Source organism: Punica granatum, chromosome 4 (genome assembly GCF_007655135.1).
Source record: "Punica granatum isolate Tunisia-2019 chromosome 4, ASM765513v2, whole genome shotgun sequence".
Lineage (NCBI taxonomy): Eukaryota > Viridiplantae > Streptophyta > Magnoliopsida > Myrtales > Lythraceae > Punica > Punica granatum.
Window position 1 is genome coordinate 13,678,159 of NC_045130.1, and position 19,234 is coordinate 13,697,392.

A 19,234-nucleotide genomic window follows, 5' to 3' on the forward strand; every position below is an offset into this window, starting at 1 on the left:
CATGTTGTCTCTTCTAGTGGCTAATCATTTCCAACTTCCATTGATATTTTGAGATGATGTCCTCTTTATTAACCGGATAGGTGTCTATATATCTCTATGTGAACTCATGGAAGCATCGAACTCGGTGAAAGAGGAACGAATGAGATGCTGCTTGTCTTCGAGTCATTCATAATTGTAGTATATACGAAGACATCTATTAGATCTGGGCCTACACTACATATCGTCACATGTAGGAAGAGGAAGAATTTATTACACAGTTGCCGTAATCTATACTCCGAATAAAAACAGACCTCTAGAAAGAAAAGGTCGGAACAAAAAAATTTCTCATCTGACAATTTCTTCTTACCCTGAAGAAATGCTAATTTGACTCCACATCAATCCATCTTCACAGGTCTACAATCAATGTTCGTTCTAATACCAGTCGTCACTCCCTTTACATCCAAACATCCATTTCTTCATCATCATTTTGATGCCTCTAAAGAGAATCCCATAACTACTGAGAATTCACCATTTCTTATCTTAAAACGACAACATGGAATAACGGCCCCGTACGTAGACTAGCTTAGCTTTCCGTTTAGCAACAAAGCAAACTCCATAAAAAGACAATAGAGAAAAAAGCCCTGAGGAAAGCTAAATTGAAAGAGATGCAATAATATGGAAGGTTCTTAAGAGAGGACATGAGGGTTGACTTGGATTGGTCCTTCATTCTGATTAGTCATAAGTCAGTAATTGGGAATATATTAAGCTGCGTTCGAGGTTGCATCGATCCATTAGTTCCCATGCTTCAGGAGCTGGACCATCTGATGGGGATGAGAGGAGTACGTAAATTTCACATTGATAAAGAGATAACTGTAGCAGGGGAAGGATTATTAAGGTTAAAAAAACATCATTTCTGAAAATGTCACGGACAAGATATTTGTTTGCGTTGAAATGATATATATCTGACCCGCTCAACTGAATCCGGACAAAACATCTGCTAGGAATAAAAAAGAGTAGCCATTTTTTTCAAGAAAACTAGATAAAAACTCCGTGTGTTGCACAGACGTTTACTAAGAAATTTAATAATAAAAATCTTGAATTATATCAAAACTTATTTGTATTGTTAATTAATGTAAATTTTGATGTTAACATATATATATATATATATATATATAAATGACTCAAGGATTTTTAATTACTAAAGAAACAACTATAGTAAAACTGAAATAAAGATTTATTAAAACAATGAATATCGAAAAACTTAGCTTGAAAAAGAAATTAATTTAAAGCATTCATTCTATAAATCAAAATTCAATCAAAGAATAATAATAGATAAATTAACCTACAGAATTCGAAGTTCATGGAGAAAAGATTTCAATTAAATTATGAAATAAGAATAAAAAAGAAATATTCAAGATATATAAATCATAAAAGTCTTACTGTTACTGAAGCGAGATCTATAATGAAATTGGAATAACATCCTGTCAAAATATTCAATAACGAAACAGTCAATCTGGAATAAAGTTCTTCAACAAATCAAAATTCAATTAAGAAAAAGAAAAATACAGAGAAAATTATTAGAACAATCAAAATATCGAAGCAATTTGTTTCAAATCAAAACCCTAAAACCCAATAATATACTCATTTACTTTTCACACCCTAAACTTACGTTTCTCACATTTGTTCCCGAAAGTATCATCACATCTCTTCATATAATGCCATGTCCTGAAAAATCAGTGCAAAGTTCACTCTGCTCTTTCAGTTCGCTTTCTAATCTCATCGACCACGGCCATGACCCAAGAGCATCCATCCAAGTTGCAGGACTTCAGTCAATGGCATTCGTCCTTCATGGCATCACGATTGATTATGATAACAGTCCCGACTTTCTCATAATGTACATGCGAAAAAGCCAACCAAGAAATGCAGAAATAATGCAATTCGAGCACTCCCTCTGATCTCTACTAATAATTCTTCGTATTCTATTCTCTTTACAAGAATTGATCATCTTCTGTAAGTTAGCATACAAACCCAAAAATTCTCAACACTGTACGTTATAATTGAATCAATCATCCGTATCCAAGAACAATGATCCCCAAAGAAGGGGAAAAAGTTGAGACCACTCTTCACAGATTAGATTTTGCGCTTCTTCCACCCTTTCTGCTTACAGCCTCACACAATCGGCACGGCAAGGTGTCGAGGCTCGCTGCCCGGGCATTTCCGTAATTTCCCATCACCCCGCACCTCCTCCATGCGTGGTACTCGGCATACGCCACAGGATCATTACTGAGGGCAATAACATAATTCGCCAGCTCCTCCATGGAACTAAATTTATTCCCATTGATGATCGAGTGCGGAGGCACAAAGTCTGCCACATTGGGGGCTCCGAAATAAATAGGTACTGAGCCCGAGTCCAGGGCATAGAAAAGCTTCTCAGTGACATAACTCTCAGTCCAAGTGTTCTCTACCGCAAGGACAAACTTGTAGTGGGACATGGCACAATGGAGGTGGTCCCACCATCTAGGGACGGTGCTCGCATCATTTGCACACTCTGGATAATAAGAGAGGGCCTTGTCTAAGCCTCCCACATTGTTTAAGCACTTCCCGAAGGAGTGATGAGGAAGTAACTTAAGGAGCCTCCTGGCCAGCTCATTTCTTTGAGGAAGGCACCGAGATGAGGACCAATATACAAGAGTTTCCTACAATGAATAGAGAAGATGCAAGGTCAGGTATCACACCATGGAACATCTGATTCCCTTATGTATAGATTATGACTGCAAGCGAATATAGATTTCACAGAGATAAAACAAGAAATGATACTCTAACTCGCAGAGCCGTGGAAGAAATACAGTAAAGTACATTTATCGAATTTGATAAGGATTTCGACGAATTAGTTAGATCCTCTCATTTTCGTTTCTCATTCTCAAACACAAGACATCCGTGGTCCAGGACCACAAAGAAGTTCGCCAGCCAGCTTTATTTGTCTTAAGAAAAAGCCTGCAAACTTCTCCACTATTCTATTTTCCAGCAATTCAATTTGATCAATTTTAGCAGGAATGTAAGGAAAGCAGCTTGCCAAATCTTTGTACAGATCCATAAGAATTGTCTTCACTGAAAACCAAAGAGGATGGCAAACATGTTTTGCACACAGTGTTCTTTATACCATACAATGAGAGTGGAAAGTTTTGAACAATCAACCCTGGCTCTATATAGTTGATCATACACCACAAATGCAGAAGAGCAAGTAAATAACACATACTGACACAATTGAGAGAGAGAGGAACAAGAACAGAGCATACATTGTTCTTATAAGACGAGACATGATAGTTCCGGCCATTGTGAAAGAGTGATCCCGCATAGGTTGACTGAACATCATCTTTTGCATGGTAACTTATAAACAAATCTTCAAAGCCCGATCGCTTTCTTCCTGCCTCCAGATCCATGTAAACTCGCAGTGGATCTCCAGTGCGCCTCTATAATTGAGTAAGAATACATGCAGTTATAAGAGTCGGAGAAACCAAAGCACTGAGCATATCAACTGCATATCAACATAGGCTAAAAGCACTTCATAAGATACAGACAGATGAGTATTTACAAATAATTTACTCAAAAGGCTTGCAAGGAGGCTGAAACAGGCATTGAGTCTGCATTGCTGCCTATTGAAACTGGATAAGTTCTTCAACAGTCTTTCTCTTCAGCTGTCCATCTATTCTTGACATGAGAGAGTACAACTAGTACCTCTATATTATGGGGTAATTTTCCATCGGAATCGTTTCCTTATTCTAGGTCGTCACGCATCATAACTGACCCTCAAGCGATTACCTAGAATAATCCTACCATTCTAGAATCTTGCAAATCTAACATCATGTCCGAGCGAACAACACGATCAAATTTGGACAATCCTAGACAGCACAGAAGGAGAAGAGAACACAAGGTTGCACACTCTGTCCTCAGAGCACCACCGACTGCAGATCACAAACAGAGACTTTGCAAAGAGAACAAACCACTAGACGAATCGAAATGTCTGAATGGATGAGATCACACAAATCCCTCCACAAAAGAACCCGATTACAATAGAAATGAGAATATACCTTGAACTTGAGAATCTATAGGCCCTGCCCACCACTGGACCCCAAAAGATAGGCAATTAAGCAGAACTCCGCATTAACATTTCGGCAAAAGCAAGGAAGGCAACCTCCACCGCGATCTAGCTAACATTACATTCTTTCCGACAGTAATTAATCTAAAAGCCTTGCATTACACGCACAATAAAATTGGGAGGTACCTGACGAGGAGGTGTGGAAGTCTCGAACAGCAATGCATCGGGTTTATCCGCGAGAACCGGAGATTTAGTCCACAAACAGCTCAACCCGCAGCGGCAAGCGTACAAATTATCCAAATTGTCAGGGATCCAAGTCCAGCCTTTGACAAGAACACTCGCATGGTTCAGCTGAAGCTCACTGCATTCAGATTCACCAGGGGAAACCTGCAAGGAGGAAGACTCATTTGACCTGCTTGACCCAGTCCGAGTCAAGATCCAAGCTTTGTGCCTCTCCCTGAACTGGGTGCAGCCCACCTGGGAATCCCACTTCTTGTATGCCGAAAGTAGGTCGGTGAACGGGTCCGGCGTGGTATTGGGGCCAGAGAGGAGGGCGGGGTCCCTGAAGGAGGGGAGAGGGGCGGAGAGAGATGGGAATTGGAGGAGGCCGGAGAAGAAGAGGGCGAGGAACGTGAGGGAGAGCATCAGGGTGATGGTGATGGAGTTCCGGGGCTTCAAGGGCATGGTAGAGGAGAAAAAGGAGAAGAAGGAGATGATGTAAGCTGGGGTTGGATCCTCGCTTCTTCCGTGAAGAAGAAGAAGAAGAAGAAATGGCAATGGTGGGCATAACGAGACTGCCAATGGAGGTTACTTCTGGTTTGTCAGCTCCGACCGGAATGGACCCGGCGACTCCATGGTTTACTTGGAAAATTATTTTCCCCTCTCTCTCCCTTTCCCCCACAAAAGGAGGATAATTGAATTTTAAACCCTGAGGTTTTCCCTCTGGACAACTTGCACCCTATAGTTTGTACTTTAGCCGATTTACACCTCGAAGTTTGAATCCTAGTCCACTTTGCTCCCACTTAACGGATGAATACCACGCTTGATCGGAGGAATGCCACTTGAATTGTGTCACCAAACAACTGTGGGCCTGGTAATTTAAATGCAACATTACCAGCAATCTGGATGGATTGCCTATAATCTTTCAAGTGGTAATGTTCATATTACCACAAGATTGAACCCTACTAGATAGATAACCGTTTATCCACATTGACGCGTTTGGTGAGGAAAAAACAACGGATTGACATTGCTTGATGTAGGTTACAAAGTCAAAATTACCCTTCAAAAACATTTTCAAAAATATCAACCCTAATTTTTTTAAAAATATGTAAATATTATAAAAGAAAAAAAAACGATCGACTCCTCTGAGCTTCGATCGAAGCACGATGGAGAAGGTGATGGCGGGGGGAGACGTTGAGAAGGAGTAGAGGTGATGGTGGTTCCGAAAGAGTTGACATTAGTGGTGGCGGTGGCAGAGGAGTCGATTAGGATTTCTAGGAGAGAACTGAGAAGAAGAAGAAAATGGCATTTTTATAATTTTCATTTTGTTGAGATGGCCATTTTGGAGGCAATTCACATTGGCATACCCTCCTAGTCAATGTGGATTACTACTAGAAGATGGATTGTTGCCCGAACGTTGTCACCAAACAAAGTAATGCAGTGAGCCCAGGTAATTTAATCACGGATTGCTGGCAATCCTCCTTGACAATCGATACCAAAAACCTCATAAGAGCAAAATGAGACCCTTTCTACCCAAGAGCGAGGTAAAATTACCCTTACGATATCTCTAGAAATGAGAGCTTCAATGTGGTTGGATGGAAAATGAAAAATGTGAAAACCCAGTAGATTGAGAGACATCTGAGCAGTTCAATCGCCGCTGGTTTTCCTCTCCCTAAATGGATGAACAATGTGAATCTGCCACTCCAGGCCAAGAAAGGATGGAGAAGTTGTATGGAACTTTTTAAACACCATGCGGTTACGTGGGACGAAGAAAAGAAACACACATATAAAAGTGGGCTTCACAAAAGCCCAAGCCCATTATAAGCCCATATACTTCCTCTGATTTTCCATTTTCAATTAATTATAATTAATAATTTGGACAAAATCACGGCAACATAGACTCCGGCGAGGACCGGCACTTCCCCATCAAAGAAGAAGAAGAAGAAGAAAGCAATCTCCGGTTCCTGCTCGCTACGATGATCATCAGCTGCCGTGGAATTGGACGCTCAATCCCGAGCTTGCGAGCCGTGATTCTGTTATCGATACTACTGCAAATCTCAGAGCTTCCCTCTTCCTTTTCTGCCTCGTCGTCGTTGGACAGCTTCTCGGTGACAGATGGGAAGGTACTGGAACTGGACGAGTCTAATCTGGACACCGCGATCGCATCCTTCGACTACATCCTCGTCGATTTCTATGCCCCTTGGTGCGGCCACTGCAAGCGGCTCTCCCCCGAGGTAGATCTATATCTGGTTTAATATACTGTAAAACAGTGGCAAAGGAGTGAACTTTCTTAGATTCAATGAATCGCCCTTTTTGCGAGATCTGAAGCTTGTTTGCTTTATCTGGTTTAATATACAAGTTCAGCCCCTTTTTGATCCGCTGACAAGTAATGGGTTTTGCAGTTGGATGCAGCTGCCCCTGTTCTTGCTGGGCTCAAACAGCCTGTGGTGATAGCAAAAGTAGATACTGACAAGTATAAGCGGGTCGCCGTCAAACATGATATCGAGTATGAATGATGCTCTGTCCCTTTCCTGCCGACTTCACAGAGCCGGCTCGAAATTATATTTCATTGCTTACATTATTGTAATGAATGTGATTGCTGTGGTCCGTTATTGAGAACTTGTGTTTCTGCATATTCCATCTCGACATTATTATAAAGTATCTGAAAATGATCATCTTAATGCAGTGGTTATCCGACCCTCAAACTGTTTATGCATGGTGTTCCGATGGAGTACCACGGGCCCAGAAAAGCAGATTTGCTGGTTCGCTTTCTAAAGAAATTTGTCGCTCCTGATGTCTCTGTTCTCGATTCCGATGCTGCGATAGGTGAATTTGTTGAAACTGCTGGTTCCAGTTTCCCATTGTTCATTGGTTTCGGTTTGGATGAGTCGGTGTTATTAAACCTAGCGAGAAAGTATAAGAAGAAGGCATGGTTTTCTGTGGCAAAGGATTTCTCCGAGGATGTCATGGTCTCGTATGATTTTGACAAAGTTCCTGCTCTTGTGGCCATCCAACCCAGCTACAACGAGAGGAATATCTTTTACGGTCCCTTCGAAGGTATATGGAATCGAATTTTCCTTATCTCGCTCACCCTCCATTTGTTGGCAACTTGTACTATTTGCTGATGTTAGTGAAAACTTTGCCTATCTTGGCAGAAAAATTCCTTGAGGACTTTGTGAAGCAGAACTTTCTGCCCTTGTCCGTGCCAATAAATTCAGATACGCTGAAGTTACTGAGGGACGATGATAGGAAAATTGTCCTGACAATCGTGGAAGATGAGACAGATGATGCATCGAGGAAGCTGGTGAAATTGCTGAAGGCAGCTGCATCTGCAAACCGAGACATAGTGTTTGGTTATGTTGGGGTTAAACAATTCGAGGAGTTCACCGATTCTTTCGGTTCTACGAAGAAGACAGAGCTACCGAAGATGGTGGTGTGGGATGGAAATGAAGAGTACTTCACAGTAAGTCGACCCTCACTAAGATACAACTTCACTGATCACTGAACTTCTTATTATACTGATTGATGGATGACTCATCGGACAGGTTATTGATTCTGAAGTCATTCACGAGGAGGATCAGGGATCTCAGATCACGAAATTTCTTGAAGGATATAGAGAAGGCAGGACGGTCCAAAAGAGAATCAGTGGCCCGTCTCTCATGGGCTACATCAAGTCATTGAACATGGGAGTCAAAATTGCGTACATTATGGTCTTTTTGGTCATAATTGTGATGATTGTGATGGGCTTCTGTATGGATGATGAACCTCTGCGAGTTGGAACAAGGGACCAGGCTGATCAAGGGACCAGCTCTGCCTCCGAGCCCGAGAGGAGGGAGTACAAATCCGGGGACAAGGAAGATTAGAAAAATGATCTGGATACCACCACGACTCTTCTTTCTCATCCTCACCACTGGATTTGCATCCGGGAGATGGGAAATTCAGAAGCTGAGAGTTCACTGCTGCAGATTGAGGTTGAAGCTGCAAGGAAGAGAATCACATGTCGTCGGCAATGTATGATTTTCTATACATTATGGCATGCTGATTTATTGATGTTTTAATCCATATCCTTTTGCTTGTATGGCGACTCCTAGGACCCGTCCGACGTTTTTTTGGGTTCCCTTTCTAATTTATTCGTGTTAGTCTGTAGTCGTAAATGTTCTCAATGGAGGAATGGTAGCTCACTTGTTGAACGTTCCTTCACATCCGTGGGCTGAGGTAATGGAAAGCAGAGAAACACAGTTGAGATGTAACTTTCAGGCTCGGTGTTGAATTTTTACTTCAGCCGGACTTCCTGGCATCGGCCCGATTCTCAATCCATATTTCGATTTTAACAGGCTCAGGTTATACTCGTGAGCATGAAAAGCGCGAAAATCCTGAACTCCCCTGGTGAATTGCGGAAGCCGAATTCGATTATAAGAGAGAATGCTCCTATTGCTCATCAACAGTCACGTTCAGACTCCTTTCCGACCATGATGAGCTGAGTTCTGCCATGAGCTTGAAGCTATAAGAGCTCATAGGGGCCATTCTCGGCCTGTCATGGTTCAAACATGGTTGCATCTTCACTTAGCCGAGGTCAGCATGACCAGGTCCGAATGATGTGTGGTTCGACCGAGGCAAGCCACGGTCCACCCCGACAAGTTGGATTCTAGCCTCAAAGGGATGCTCAGCTCAGCTATTTCTTATAACTATGAAATTAATGGCGAAAACAAAAGAAAAATAAAGGCGAAATAATTAGTTTCCTTAAATTTCTCAATCTTCTAACTTTTTAAATTTTAGTCTGAAAAATTAAAATGATTCCTTCCGTTTCCACCATTTACCAATCCGTTAACTTTGACGTTAACTCAGCTAACGTGGCCGTTAACTCCGCCTATATGGTAAACGACAACACATGTGGACTTAAAATTGAAGTGCTGAAAATTTATTCACTTAAGAGAATAGATGCTTGATTGGTTAAGTCAAAACTGTTTGATAAAGTAAAATGTTGAAAACTTATAGTTCTCTAAGGTTATATTTATATTCTGATCAATATTTACTTTTTTTTTTCAATTAGGCTCCATATTTTTTAATTCGATTACTGAAAATAGAGAAAAAAAAAAGAGAGAGGAGATGCCAATATTGGAGAGGGCGGAGAGGGAAGGGGCGGTGGTAGCCCAGGTTTCGGCCACCACAACCTTAATCAAGATTGCCGGCGACCTCACCTGGGCTATGGGAGCCGGGATCGAGGCCACCACCGCTCTCAATTGCCCCTCTCTCTCTCTTTGAAATCGTTGAAGAAAGAGAGGGAGATTTGGGGCGGTGGTGGCCTTGAGCCCAGCCACTATCGCCCAAATGAGATCACCGGCGACCTCGATTAGAAATCGGGGCCACCACTACCCTCCTCCTTCATCCGGCACCAGCCACGCCCCCTCCCCCCAACACAAAAACAAAAACCCAACATTCTTACAGAAAAATCGAGAAATGGACTAGATTGCAAAATAAAAAAGTGCAAGGGCACTGCTGTAAATAAATCAAAAGTAGCCCCTACTGCGCGAATAAGCAAATATAGAGCTGAATGATTAAGTAGGTTTTGGATTATTAAATGATGCAGCACCTTTTTGACTGAATTGTTAACTTAAATTTTATGTTATTTTATCAATAGGTTTAATTTTATTAAGTGCTGAAAAATTAATTTAGTTATCAAACACAATTTTATGGTGTGTTTGGTTTTAGAGTTAAGTAGAATTGAATTTTGATTTTAATTGGATTATAATGATTGTATTGTTGAATTATGAGAAAAAGTTTAAAAAAGTAATGAATAATTAAGAGAAAGTAATGATTGTATTGTTGAATTGTGAAAAAAGTAATAGATAATTGAGAGAATTTAGTATTAAAAATTGAATTGAATGATTAAATAAATTGAAAAAAAAAATAAAAATAATTGTGGTGTTTATTTTTATTGTGCACTGAATAAAGTTAAAATTAGAGTTAAAATTTTAAAAATTTAATTACGAAATCAAATGGGGTGTTAGTGTCCTGATGTAGAAGCACTCTTCAATCATTATTTTTTTTTTTTTAATTTCATTCGTACAACAAGAGACCAACATTGAAGAGGGACCGATTTTCCCTTATAATAGAAAGATACCATATGGGGTTTGTTGTTTTGGATAAATGTCAACATTTTATCCTCATCATTCATTCATTCAACCCTCTAAATAATACAATATACAATTAAAATATAATATATGAATCTGATAATCTACTATATGATCCAATCCATTCATGCATGTTCCCAATTGCAATCACTATAAAGCCAACAGTATTACTTTTCCATCCAAAGACACAGCATTATCAGCTGGAAGTCCTCATCCGGTTTAGAATTATTTAAAAAGAAAAAAAAAATTGAGCTGATGAAATCAGAAATTGTATCAAAATTTTTATACAGTTATCGATCGTATAACGCGTTCTATTGAACGAATCAGCTAAATTTTCGTGTACTATACGACTCATTAGTGATGGTATGGATACGTACTTCCTTTTTCAACACAAAAAATGTCCAGAAAATTTCAAGATAACACTCATTAACAATTTGCTAGCCCCACCATGAAGCTTCTATGTATATCTGTATCTATATATCTATATACAATTTTATTTTTTTAGAACCTCTCGTCTCTCCTCCCCGAGCTTCAAAACAAACAAACCCTTAAATAATTAAAATCACGATTCTTCATAAACTATTATATAATTTCCTTATACTATTGACGGGAGAAGGGGCATCAGGATCTGTGGGAGAATCAAGAAGATCCATAATTTCTCTCCCTCCCCCCCCAAAATTTCAATCTAATGGAATCTGATGTTATCATCCTCTGCTTCAAGCTGAGCCCTTTCCCTCTCTCCTTCGGAATTTAGGGTTTTTGCGCCCGCTGGTTTGGCGCTGAATTCGCTCGCTTCCTCTTTCATGGTGTAAAAATGGCGGCTTTTGATCGTTTCGGCTTTATGGGTGTGTTGTTGTTATGGCTCTGGTTGCTGTGTTTCTGCTGTACGGCGTCGGGCAACGTGGTTTTGATTGGCAGCAACGTTACTCTCTCCTTCAGCGCCATTGAAGCCAATTTCGGTCGGTGCCCTTTTTCTTTTTAATTAATTGTAATTTCAACTTTGTATGTTTTTATTAATGGGAAATTAGCTGAACGGTTGATGTTATGTTTCGGTGCTGTGTCTGCTGTTTTTCGATTGCCTGTTCAGATTCAGCTTGTGTCTGATGTTGGGTTCGTCTTGAAATTTCCAGCTCCTGCAGTTAGAGGTTCCGGCGAATGCGGGTTGCTCTATCTCGCGCACCCCCTCGATGCATGCTCCGACTTGACGAACAAAATTGAGCGGCTCCCGAATTCTAGTTCCCCGTTCGTGCTGATGGTTAGAGGAAATTGTAGTTTCGAGGAAAAAATTAGGAGAGCCCAGAAGGCTTCTTTCAAAGCTGCCATCGTCTACGATAGCGAACCCGGCCCCCTGGTTGCAAGTAATGATCCTACCCTTCACGAAAGACATATTGGTTACTTGCTCTTAATTTGGTCTCTGTAGCCTGCTGCAGTGTAGAGTATTATTAAATTTATTGATTGCTTATCCTCCTAGATTTTCATGGTTATGTGAATTCTGTTGCAAGTTAGATGGTTTGTAGCTTGGGCAAGTTCTAATCTGCACGTGTAGTTTATTTTGGCTAGTTTTAACTTTTTTCTGCTCATCTTCATGCTAAGTTTTGTGAGTTAATGATGTATAATATCTTTGTGACCCTCCTTTTATGTGCTTGCTCGGGCCCCGTGCGCATAGATATGCCTCCACGGCACAAGCTAAATCTATATGCTGCTGCAACATAGTTTTATAGGTCCCAGAAGTGCGATAGCTTAATAACTTGGTGTTAGCTTTTTCTTTCCATAAATAGTGAGAAACAAAGTACCTTTTCAGAACCCTATTGCTGATTGCAGTGGAGATGATGATTGATGCCGAATGATATGATTTGAAGAAGGATGGTCTTAAGCTTTAGTCTCGCAAATAATGTTTCAATGTATGAATTGTTGATTGAGAACCTTAATTTGCTAAATAAAATCTCTAATTTCCAATGATTTCTGGAATTTGCAGTGGCAGGGAACTCGGCTGGTATTAAAATCCACGCAGTGTTTGTTTCTAGAGAATCAGGCAGGATTCTTACATCGTACGCAGGATCTAAGGACGTGGAGCTCTGGATAATCCCGAGTTTTGAAAACTCCGCATGGTCCATTATGGCAATCTCCTTCATCTCCTTGCTTGCGATGTCAGCGGTACTTGCAACATGCTTCTTCGTTCGTAGGCACCGGATAAGACGAGAGCGTCCCCGTGCCAACCCACGCATTCGGGAGTTTCATGGGATGAGCAGTCGCTTAGTTAAGGCAATGCCGAGCCTTATATTCACTTCCGTTTTGGAGGATAACTGCACATCAAGAACCTGCGCTATTTGCCTCGAAGATTACAATGTGGGAGAAAAGCTCAGAATCCTTCCCTGTCGACACAGTAGGTTTCGTTTCTCTGCCCTCTATGTAATCATGCATAGATCCTCCATTTGCTCTATTTCTCTGTTTATGATTGATTAATATGGTTAACTTATTTCTACTTGTAGTTTGTGACTCTGTGTAATATGACATACTGGAAAGTGAGACTAGGTTGTTTAGTTCTAGAATAGCGCCTGTTTCTGTCTTATATGGCTAAGCATTAGTAATATATTTTTTAAATTTATTTTTTGAACAGAATTTCACGCTTTATGTGTGGATATGTGGCTCACGACATGGAGAACCTTCTGCCCTGTCTGCAAGCGTGATGCAAGGACAAGCACAGGGGAACCACCGGCATCTGAATCGACGCCACTGCTCTCTCCTAGTCCATCAGCATCCTCCCTAGCCTCCTCCTATGCTCGATCGACTGCACTGTCATCATCAGCCGTACGAATCTCCCCATCGCCAACACCTTCACTGGTCCACACGCCTTCCATCCCAAACTCCTACTTAATGTCTCACCAGTCCCTTCGGTCGTACCGTCAATCTCCTCCTATGAGCGTGAGCAGAAGCACTAATGACCTAAGGAATGCATCGTCTCAAAGGTCGCATGGGTCCCACCTGGTCTCTCCGCATTCCTTGGGCTACCCTTCTATATCTCCCCTCAACTCTCGGTTCATGTCTCCTTACGCACCAAGCCCAAGCATCGGTTCCTCGAGTTTCATGGGGTCCAGTCACCAGAACCACCATGCACTTCATTGTAGCGAGTCGGCAGCAAGCTTCTCTCCTTTTGCTTCAGCACATTCCCTTCCTGAGTCCTAGACTCTACAAAGCCCTGGCCCCAATTCAGTGTGCAAAGATTTCAATCAAAAGGATAAATAATCTTGGGAAGATGCATTCTCGGAGTGGCTTACGGGAACACAAGGGGAAAAATGTTGCTACTGCCGAGCTGCGTTCAACGACGATGATAGACTCGAGCTGCCCAAGGTCTGTACATTGTAGCATTAGCTTCTTGTTTTTCAGGTGAGCTTGGAAGTCGTTGCTTCGGGTTTTTACTGGCTGAGTTACTTATTAAAATGATCGGTGCAAAGTCCATGATTGTAATTTTACCCTTCTTCGGGTGAATGGAAGTTAAAAATTATGATTTGTACTTCAGCATATATATGTGAATGGTCTTCTTGTGGTTGAATAGATTGGTTGTAGAGACAGTTTTAACCCCTCCACATCTTGTGATGACCGGTTTAACCCCTCCCCATCTTGTGATAACCTGAGGTTACCGGTAAATGAGATTAACCTTTCTCTAATTGTGCTTTTCTTTCAGTTCCCATGAGCCTTGAACTTAAAAGTGGGTGTTTTTCTGCCCCTTGTTTTCTGTCAATGATGGCAAAATTTTTGTTTGACGGCAAAATGTCATTTTATCAACAATCACCTCGGCCTGTGGAGAGTCTTACATGTGACATGTATATCGCGTGACATGTATCACAATTCAATAAAGATTCACTAATTAAGTCTAGGCTTTTATAATTGTCATTAAAAAAATCTATTGTCGTTGAAAATAGGTTTTCATTTTCTTGTGATATAATGTCACATGTTATATCCGTTACCCTTAACGTCTTTTTCACGGCAATACCTTTCTCGATCTATGAGGTGTTATATCCGTTACACAATCTATGAGGTGTTATATTCGTTACACAGATGAGATTAGGTGACTCACGGCGAGCTAATGTAATTTACCCTGTAGAATTACTCTGCAGAGAGCACACTTCGCGTTTGGGGACAAGCCATCCCCCTTGTAGACGAGGTGGCTTTTTGTTGTCCATCCTCTACATCAATACCTTAAATACGGGCCCTGTCTCATAGTAATCTCTTTATTTACATATGCATACCAAAAGAGGGTGTCAACACTATTCATGTAGCGGGTAGATGGAACATTCTTCTTCCTCTAACTTTATCGTCGAACACTTTCTTTTAGTATTGCATATGACAATATGATGGCCACGACATGTATCCGACTACGATACTCATAGAGTTGATGGATTCCATATTTATCAGTACGGGTTTTGTTTTCCGAGCGTGATCATACAATACGATAGTACGCTGTAATTCCAATGCCAATTTCATGCCCGTATGTTTAGATCAATAAGAATTGAAGCTCAAGAAGATGTCGGACACAGTCGGTGTACCTTTCGCTAATCATTTCTTTCTCATGGCTCCAGATTTCTTGATTTTAATTTTTTTTAATAATTTTTTCTTACCATCTCTTTTTCCAGCATTGATTATATCCACCTACCATCTCTGCCCCTTTCCATTTCAATATTCAATCCAAAATGACGTATCTTTCTTAATTTCATGCAACACATGCAGATCTTTGTACAATATATGTTTGGTACCTTTAAGATCTAGACAGTGACAACTGGTAGGTCCTCGCGGACTAAGTATCTTGCGCACCAGGGGGTTATATAGAGAAAGCGATTCTCGAGATGCCCTTCTTCAATCCAGCATCTGAAAAGGCCAGTTCAACAGTCATGACTAGCATGCGCTCCGGGTAGCTATCGAATTGGGATGAGTCGTAATTTGGTTCTATGCCTCCAATTAAGAATATCATGTCTATTTGATTAGATGCATACATGATTATGACTAAACCAATATAATGGTGATTTGCATTAGGGAGATCAGTTAGATGGCTATATAGCACCCGAACCCTAGATCCTCCTTCCTTCATAATCATTAACCTAAACTCCGAAGTTACAATACGAAAAGGAAGGCTCAGTGTAGTCGCATTTGACTTCAACTCAAAATCAAGAGCATGATGGACTGGGGGAGTTACCCCTAAAATTTAACTTTATATGGAAAATCATTAGTTTTTTTTTTCATTTCTAGTAAAATTATTTGTATTCACTCCCTAATTCGGCAAAGTTACTTTTCCTTTTGCCTCCCTAATGACTTGCCCCCCTCGACCAAAACCTTGGTTACGTCCCTAATCAAGAGATAAAATTGATGAAGAACCACAATCCCACATTAGAGAGAAACAAGGGCGATCTTGGCGTTTTTATAATAGCAAGATATACTCATTTCTCCTAAGATGCACCTTTTAAGGGCGAAACCCTGCAAGTCTGGCCCAAAGCAGACAATACCTCTTGGCGAGCCTCTCTGTGTGGGAACGTAGCCATGCTACTCAACTTCCCAAGCCCTTCGTCTCTCGAGGGGCTATGATGTGGAAATCTAATCCCATATTGGAGAGAGACATGAGTCTTGGCCTCCTTGTAAGAGTAAGATACAACCTTTTCTTCCAAGAGGTGTCTTTTAAGGGCAAAACCGTGCGGGTCGAGCATCATTGGTGCCGTCTGTGGGAACGTAGCTATGTTGTTGAACTTCCCAAGCCCTTCGTCTCTCGGGGGTTGTGATGAGGAACCCCAATCCCATTTTGGAGAGATAAGAGGGTCTTGGCCTCTTTGTAAGAGCCAGATACACCCCTTTCTCTCAAGAGACGCCTTTTAAGGACAAAATCGTGCTTGCCTGGCCTAAATCGAACAATACCTCTTGGCGAGCCTCTCAGTGACAAGGATCTTGGCTTGTATCCTCACCATTTGTGATGAGGAACCTGAATTCTACATTAGAGAGAGACTCTCTTGGTCTCTTTATATGAACAAGACACACCACTTTCTCCCAAGATGCGCCTTTTAAGGGCAAAATCATGCGAGCTAGACCCAAAGCAGACAATACCTCTTGGCCGGCCTCTCTATGGCACGAATCTTGGGTCTTATCCTTATCATTGGCACTGTTTGTAGGAACGTAGCCATGCGCTCAACTTCTTAAGCCTCTCATCTCTCAGGAGATTGCAATAAGGAACCTCAATCCCACATTGGAAAGAGACTGGGGTTTTAGTCTCTTTATAAGAATAAAATACATCACTTTTTCTCAAGAGGCACCTTGTAAGGGTAAAATCATGCGGGCATAGCCCAGTGTGGCAATACCTATTGACAAGTCTCTCTGTGACCAAGATCTTGGGCCACATTCTCATCATTGGCGTTGTCTGTGGGAACATAGCCATTCGCTCAACTTTCCTATCCCCTTGATACCTTTTTATAAGAGCAAAATATCTCTTGGCAAGTCTCTCTATGGCGCTTACCACTAGCACGGTGGTCTAGTGGTTAAGCATCAAGCGCTCCACTTGAACATTACGAGTTCGAACCTCACTGAGGACGTAAAGTTTGCCACTATGTGGGTGTATTATGAGATGGCGATGGCCGGCCCATAATGCTTGATCCAGTGAGCCTTGACTTAATTCACTAGTGTGTTGGTGGGGTTGCGGTGACCAAGTTGGGCTAAAGTCTCAACGAGTTATGGCGAAAGGAACATTCTGTGGCGGTTAGGTTCCCTTAGTTGGAACAGCCACAACGGGCTAATAACCCGACCTAACCTTTATACCTAGCGAAAAAAAAAGTCTCCTTATGGCGCGGATCTTGAGCCAATCCTCATAAGAAAATATTTGGTTCTCATCCCTGGAACCCGTGCTCGTTTATATTCACCCCTCCCCTTATCTCCTACTCAATCCGTAAGCCCTCACTATAACAGATCTACTAATGTCTTGTCTGAAGTCAAGAAAGAGCGTGACAATTGACATATCAGGGAAAGATGAAAGTCCTTCTTGCGGAAAAATTATTATTTAAAAGCTAAGACATGGATTTCTCCAAAAAAAGAAAAAGAGTTGGCACTGTGGCACCAACTCTCTATACTAATTATATTAATGAAGATGCATGTATTTTTTATTTGTTTTAACAGAAACTGATTTTCCTTAAAAAATAAAAATCATATCATGCATGTAATTAAGTTATAAGATAAGATTTCTTGCATGGGGCAATGTTCTCAGAAGTCGCTTATCCTAACAATTAGCCAGATTTAAAATAAAAAATCGGAACAACGTGAGAAGAGCCCTTCCAGTTTCATTCATACCAACAGCGCTGTTGAAGGTCGAATTTACCGATATCACAGTCGGATGAACAAGGTGAAATCCCCATTAATGTTTATGTTTGTTGAACATGTAGAACTTTTTCGAGCCACTTTTGATTGCAGGAGCATCTCATACATCGAAATTCTGGATAAAGCTCGAAACACATAAAATTCAATAATTCCTAGATCGGTCACGGACCAGATTCAGTCACGATCTCTCCTGCTCATGATGAACATTATGTATACTGCGAATACGCAATCATTGAAGCATATTATTATTCAATCCTTGTGTCAAGGCAGTCGGCACACGGGTGAGATCGATGTGGCTGAATATCGGGGTATAGATTACTTTTTTGTATCTCTAACAAATCTAGACATTATGATATCTTCGCCACAGTTTGGTCTTGGGTTTGCCTCAATTTTTTGAAGTGGGACTACAATGATATGATGGCAAATTATTATATTCTGGCACTGAGATACACTTAATTAACTAGCAATATATATTAATTTTTTTATTTTCTAGGCAATAATGTGGTGTCTGCATAAAAAATTAAGAGATTCTTCTTCATTTTTATTTATTGTAATTAATATTTCCAACAATTTCTTAAAAATTAGGTTCAACTTCATTTAATATGTTTAACCTTCTGTAACATTCAAGACTTTCTTCCACAGAAGGGTATGATATAGTATAATTCAGCTCGATCTTCGTTCCGGATATAACTCAAACCGAAATTCAAATCAATATGCCTATATATTGATTTTTCCCGACCTAGGCATGAGTATGAACTTTGAGCTAAGCGTTTCCCGTTATTATGTATTCGCTTCGGGTGGTGCGTACCGACAACTTTTTATCACGAACAACTGTGGGTCTCACTCACTCGAGTGGACCTAACTATTTATCATATAATGTCTCTCCCTAATCCAATGTCAGTGGTTCCATATATATTCTATTCCACGAAACCAACAAAAAAGAAAAACATATGAAAGTCCACTATACGTAGTACCTTTCAAACTCATGGAACAACAAAAAAGAAAGTGGGCAAAGGGGAAGCTTTGTCTTTAAGGTAGATACTTTTGGGACATGGGATCCAATCCAATATATGGTCCCCTAATTTTTTTAAGTGAGATAACAAAAGGTTCACAATTTATTAACTGATATAAATTCTCCTTTGAACTTTTGTTTGATCATAAGTTTTGAAACTCTACACGGCAGATCAAATTCGTCATTAAGAGCCCAGTTGGCTGCAAACCAAATTTCGATAGTTGAATGATCCCTTGATTAAAACCTTTGGAAGAAATAAAATTGGTATTTCTTATCACGAAGGGTACTATGACTAGAAGAGAAACGGAGGGAGTGGCTCTCCAACATGGGGCCATAATTATTCCTTGACATTGCTTGTCATAAAAGATTGTCAAGGATGATAATTATTACTCGAGTTCGCTCTAATGCTTTTCTTTTATCTCGTGCACCTATATAGACAGAGATGGATATTTTTTG

General features: G+C 40.7%; 3 protein-coding genes across 4 annotated transcripts; 2 read left to right on the plus strand and 1 right to left on the minus strand.

The window, feature by feature from the left end:
• Positions 1-1,908: 1,908 nt before the first annotated feature.
• LOC116205878 (alpha-(1,4)-fucosyltransferase) lies at positions 1,909-4,925 on the minus strand. The gene is made up of 3 exons (XM_031538571.1): positions 4,262-4,925; positions 3,276-3,449; positions 1,909-2,675 (listed from the first exon to the last, which is right to left on the minus strand). Exons 1-3 carry the CDS (start codon positions 4,757-4,759, stop codon positions 2,103-2,105), a joined length of 1,245 nt encoding a protein of 414 aa, XP_031394431.1. The 5' UTR covers positions 4,760-4,925; the 3' UTR covers positions 1,909-2,102.
• Positions 4,926-6,178: 1,253 nt separating this feature from the next.
• On the plus strand, positions 6,179-8,591 carry LOC116205441 (protein disulfide-isomerase 5-2). Its single transcript, XM_031538051.1, has 5 exons — positions 6,179-6,528; positions 6,697-6,800; positions 6,981-7,351; positions 7,450-7,757; positions 7,840-8,591. Exons 1-5 carry the CDS (start codon positions 6,271-6,273, stop codon positions 8,155-8,157), a joined length of 1,359 nt encoding a protein of 452 aa, XP_031393911.1. The 5' UTR covers positions 6,179-6,270; the 3' UTR covers positions 8,158-8,591.
• A 2,341-nt stretch (positions 8,592-10,932) lies between these two features.
• On the plus strand, positions 10,933-14,009 carry LOC116204848 (receptor homology region, transmembrane domain- and RING domain-containing protein 2-like). Of its 2 annotated transcripts, none has more exons than XM_031537178.1 (4): positions 10,933-11,384; positions 11,556-11,783; positions 12,401-12,808; positions 13,043-14,009. In XM_031537178.1, the coding sequence occupies exons 1-4, from the start codon at positions 11,240-11,242 to the stop codon at positions 13,606-13,608; spliced, it is 1,347 nt and encodes a 448-aa protein (XP_031393038.1). In that variant the 5' UTR covers positions 10,933-11,239; the 3' UTR covers positions 13,609-14,009. The 2 variants fall into 2 exon arrangements, with proteins under 2 accessions (XP_031393038.1, XP_031393040.1); XM_031537180.1 differs by having other exon boundaries at positions 11,243-11,384; positions 11,513-11,783; positions 13,043-13,658.
• The last annotated feature ends 5,225 nt before the right edge of the window (positions 14,010-19,234 follow it).

Bases quoted from the DNA above. Each gene is read 5' to 3' on its own strand.
- LOC116204848 (XM_031537178.1), top strand. From the start codon at position 11,240: ATGGCGGCTTTTGATCGTTTCGGCTTTATGGGTGTGTTGTTGTTATGG. The intron at 11,385-11,555 runs GTCGGTGCCCTT...TGAAATTTCCAG, and splicing joins CGCCATTGAAGCCAATTTCG to CTCCTGCAGTTAGAGGTTCC. The intron at 11,784-12,400 runs GTAATGATCCTA...TGGAATTTGCAG, and splicing joins ACCCGGCCCCCTGGTTGCAA to TGGCAGGGAACTCGGCTGGT.
- LOC116205878 (XM_031538571.1), bottom strand. From the start codon at position 4,759: ATGCCCTTGAAGCCCCGGAACTCCATCACCATCACCCTGATGCTCTCC. The intron at 3,450-4,261 runs GTACCTCCCAAT...ACTCAATTATAG, and splicing joins CTTCCACACCTCCTCGTCAG to AGGCGCACTGGAGATCCACT. The intron at 2,676-3,275 runs GTATGCTCTGTT...TATTCATTGTAG, and splicing joins TCTCGTCTTATAAGAACAAT to GAAACTCTTGTATATTGGTC.
- LOC116205441 (XM_031538051.1), top strand. From the start codon at position 6,271: ATGATCATCAGCTGCCGTGGAATTGGACGCTCAATCCCGAGCTTGCGA. The intron at 7,352-7,449 runs GTATATGGAATC...CTATCTTGGCAG, and splicing joins CTTTTACGGTCCCTTCGAAG to AAAAATTCCTTGAGGACTTT. The intron at 7,758-7,839 runs GTAAGTCGACCC...CTCATCGGACAG, and splicing joins GAAATGAAGAGTACTTCACA to GTTATTGATTCTGAAGTCAT.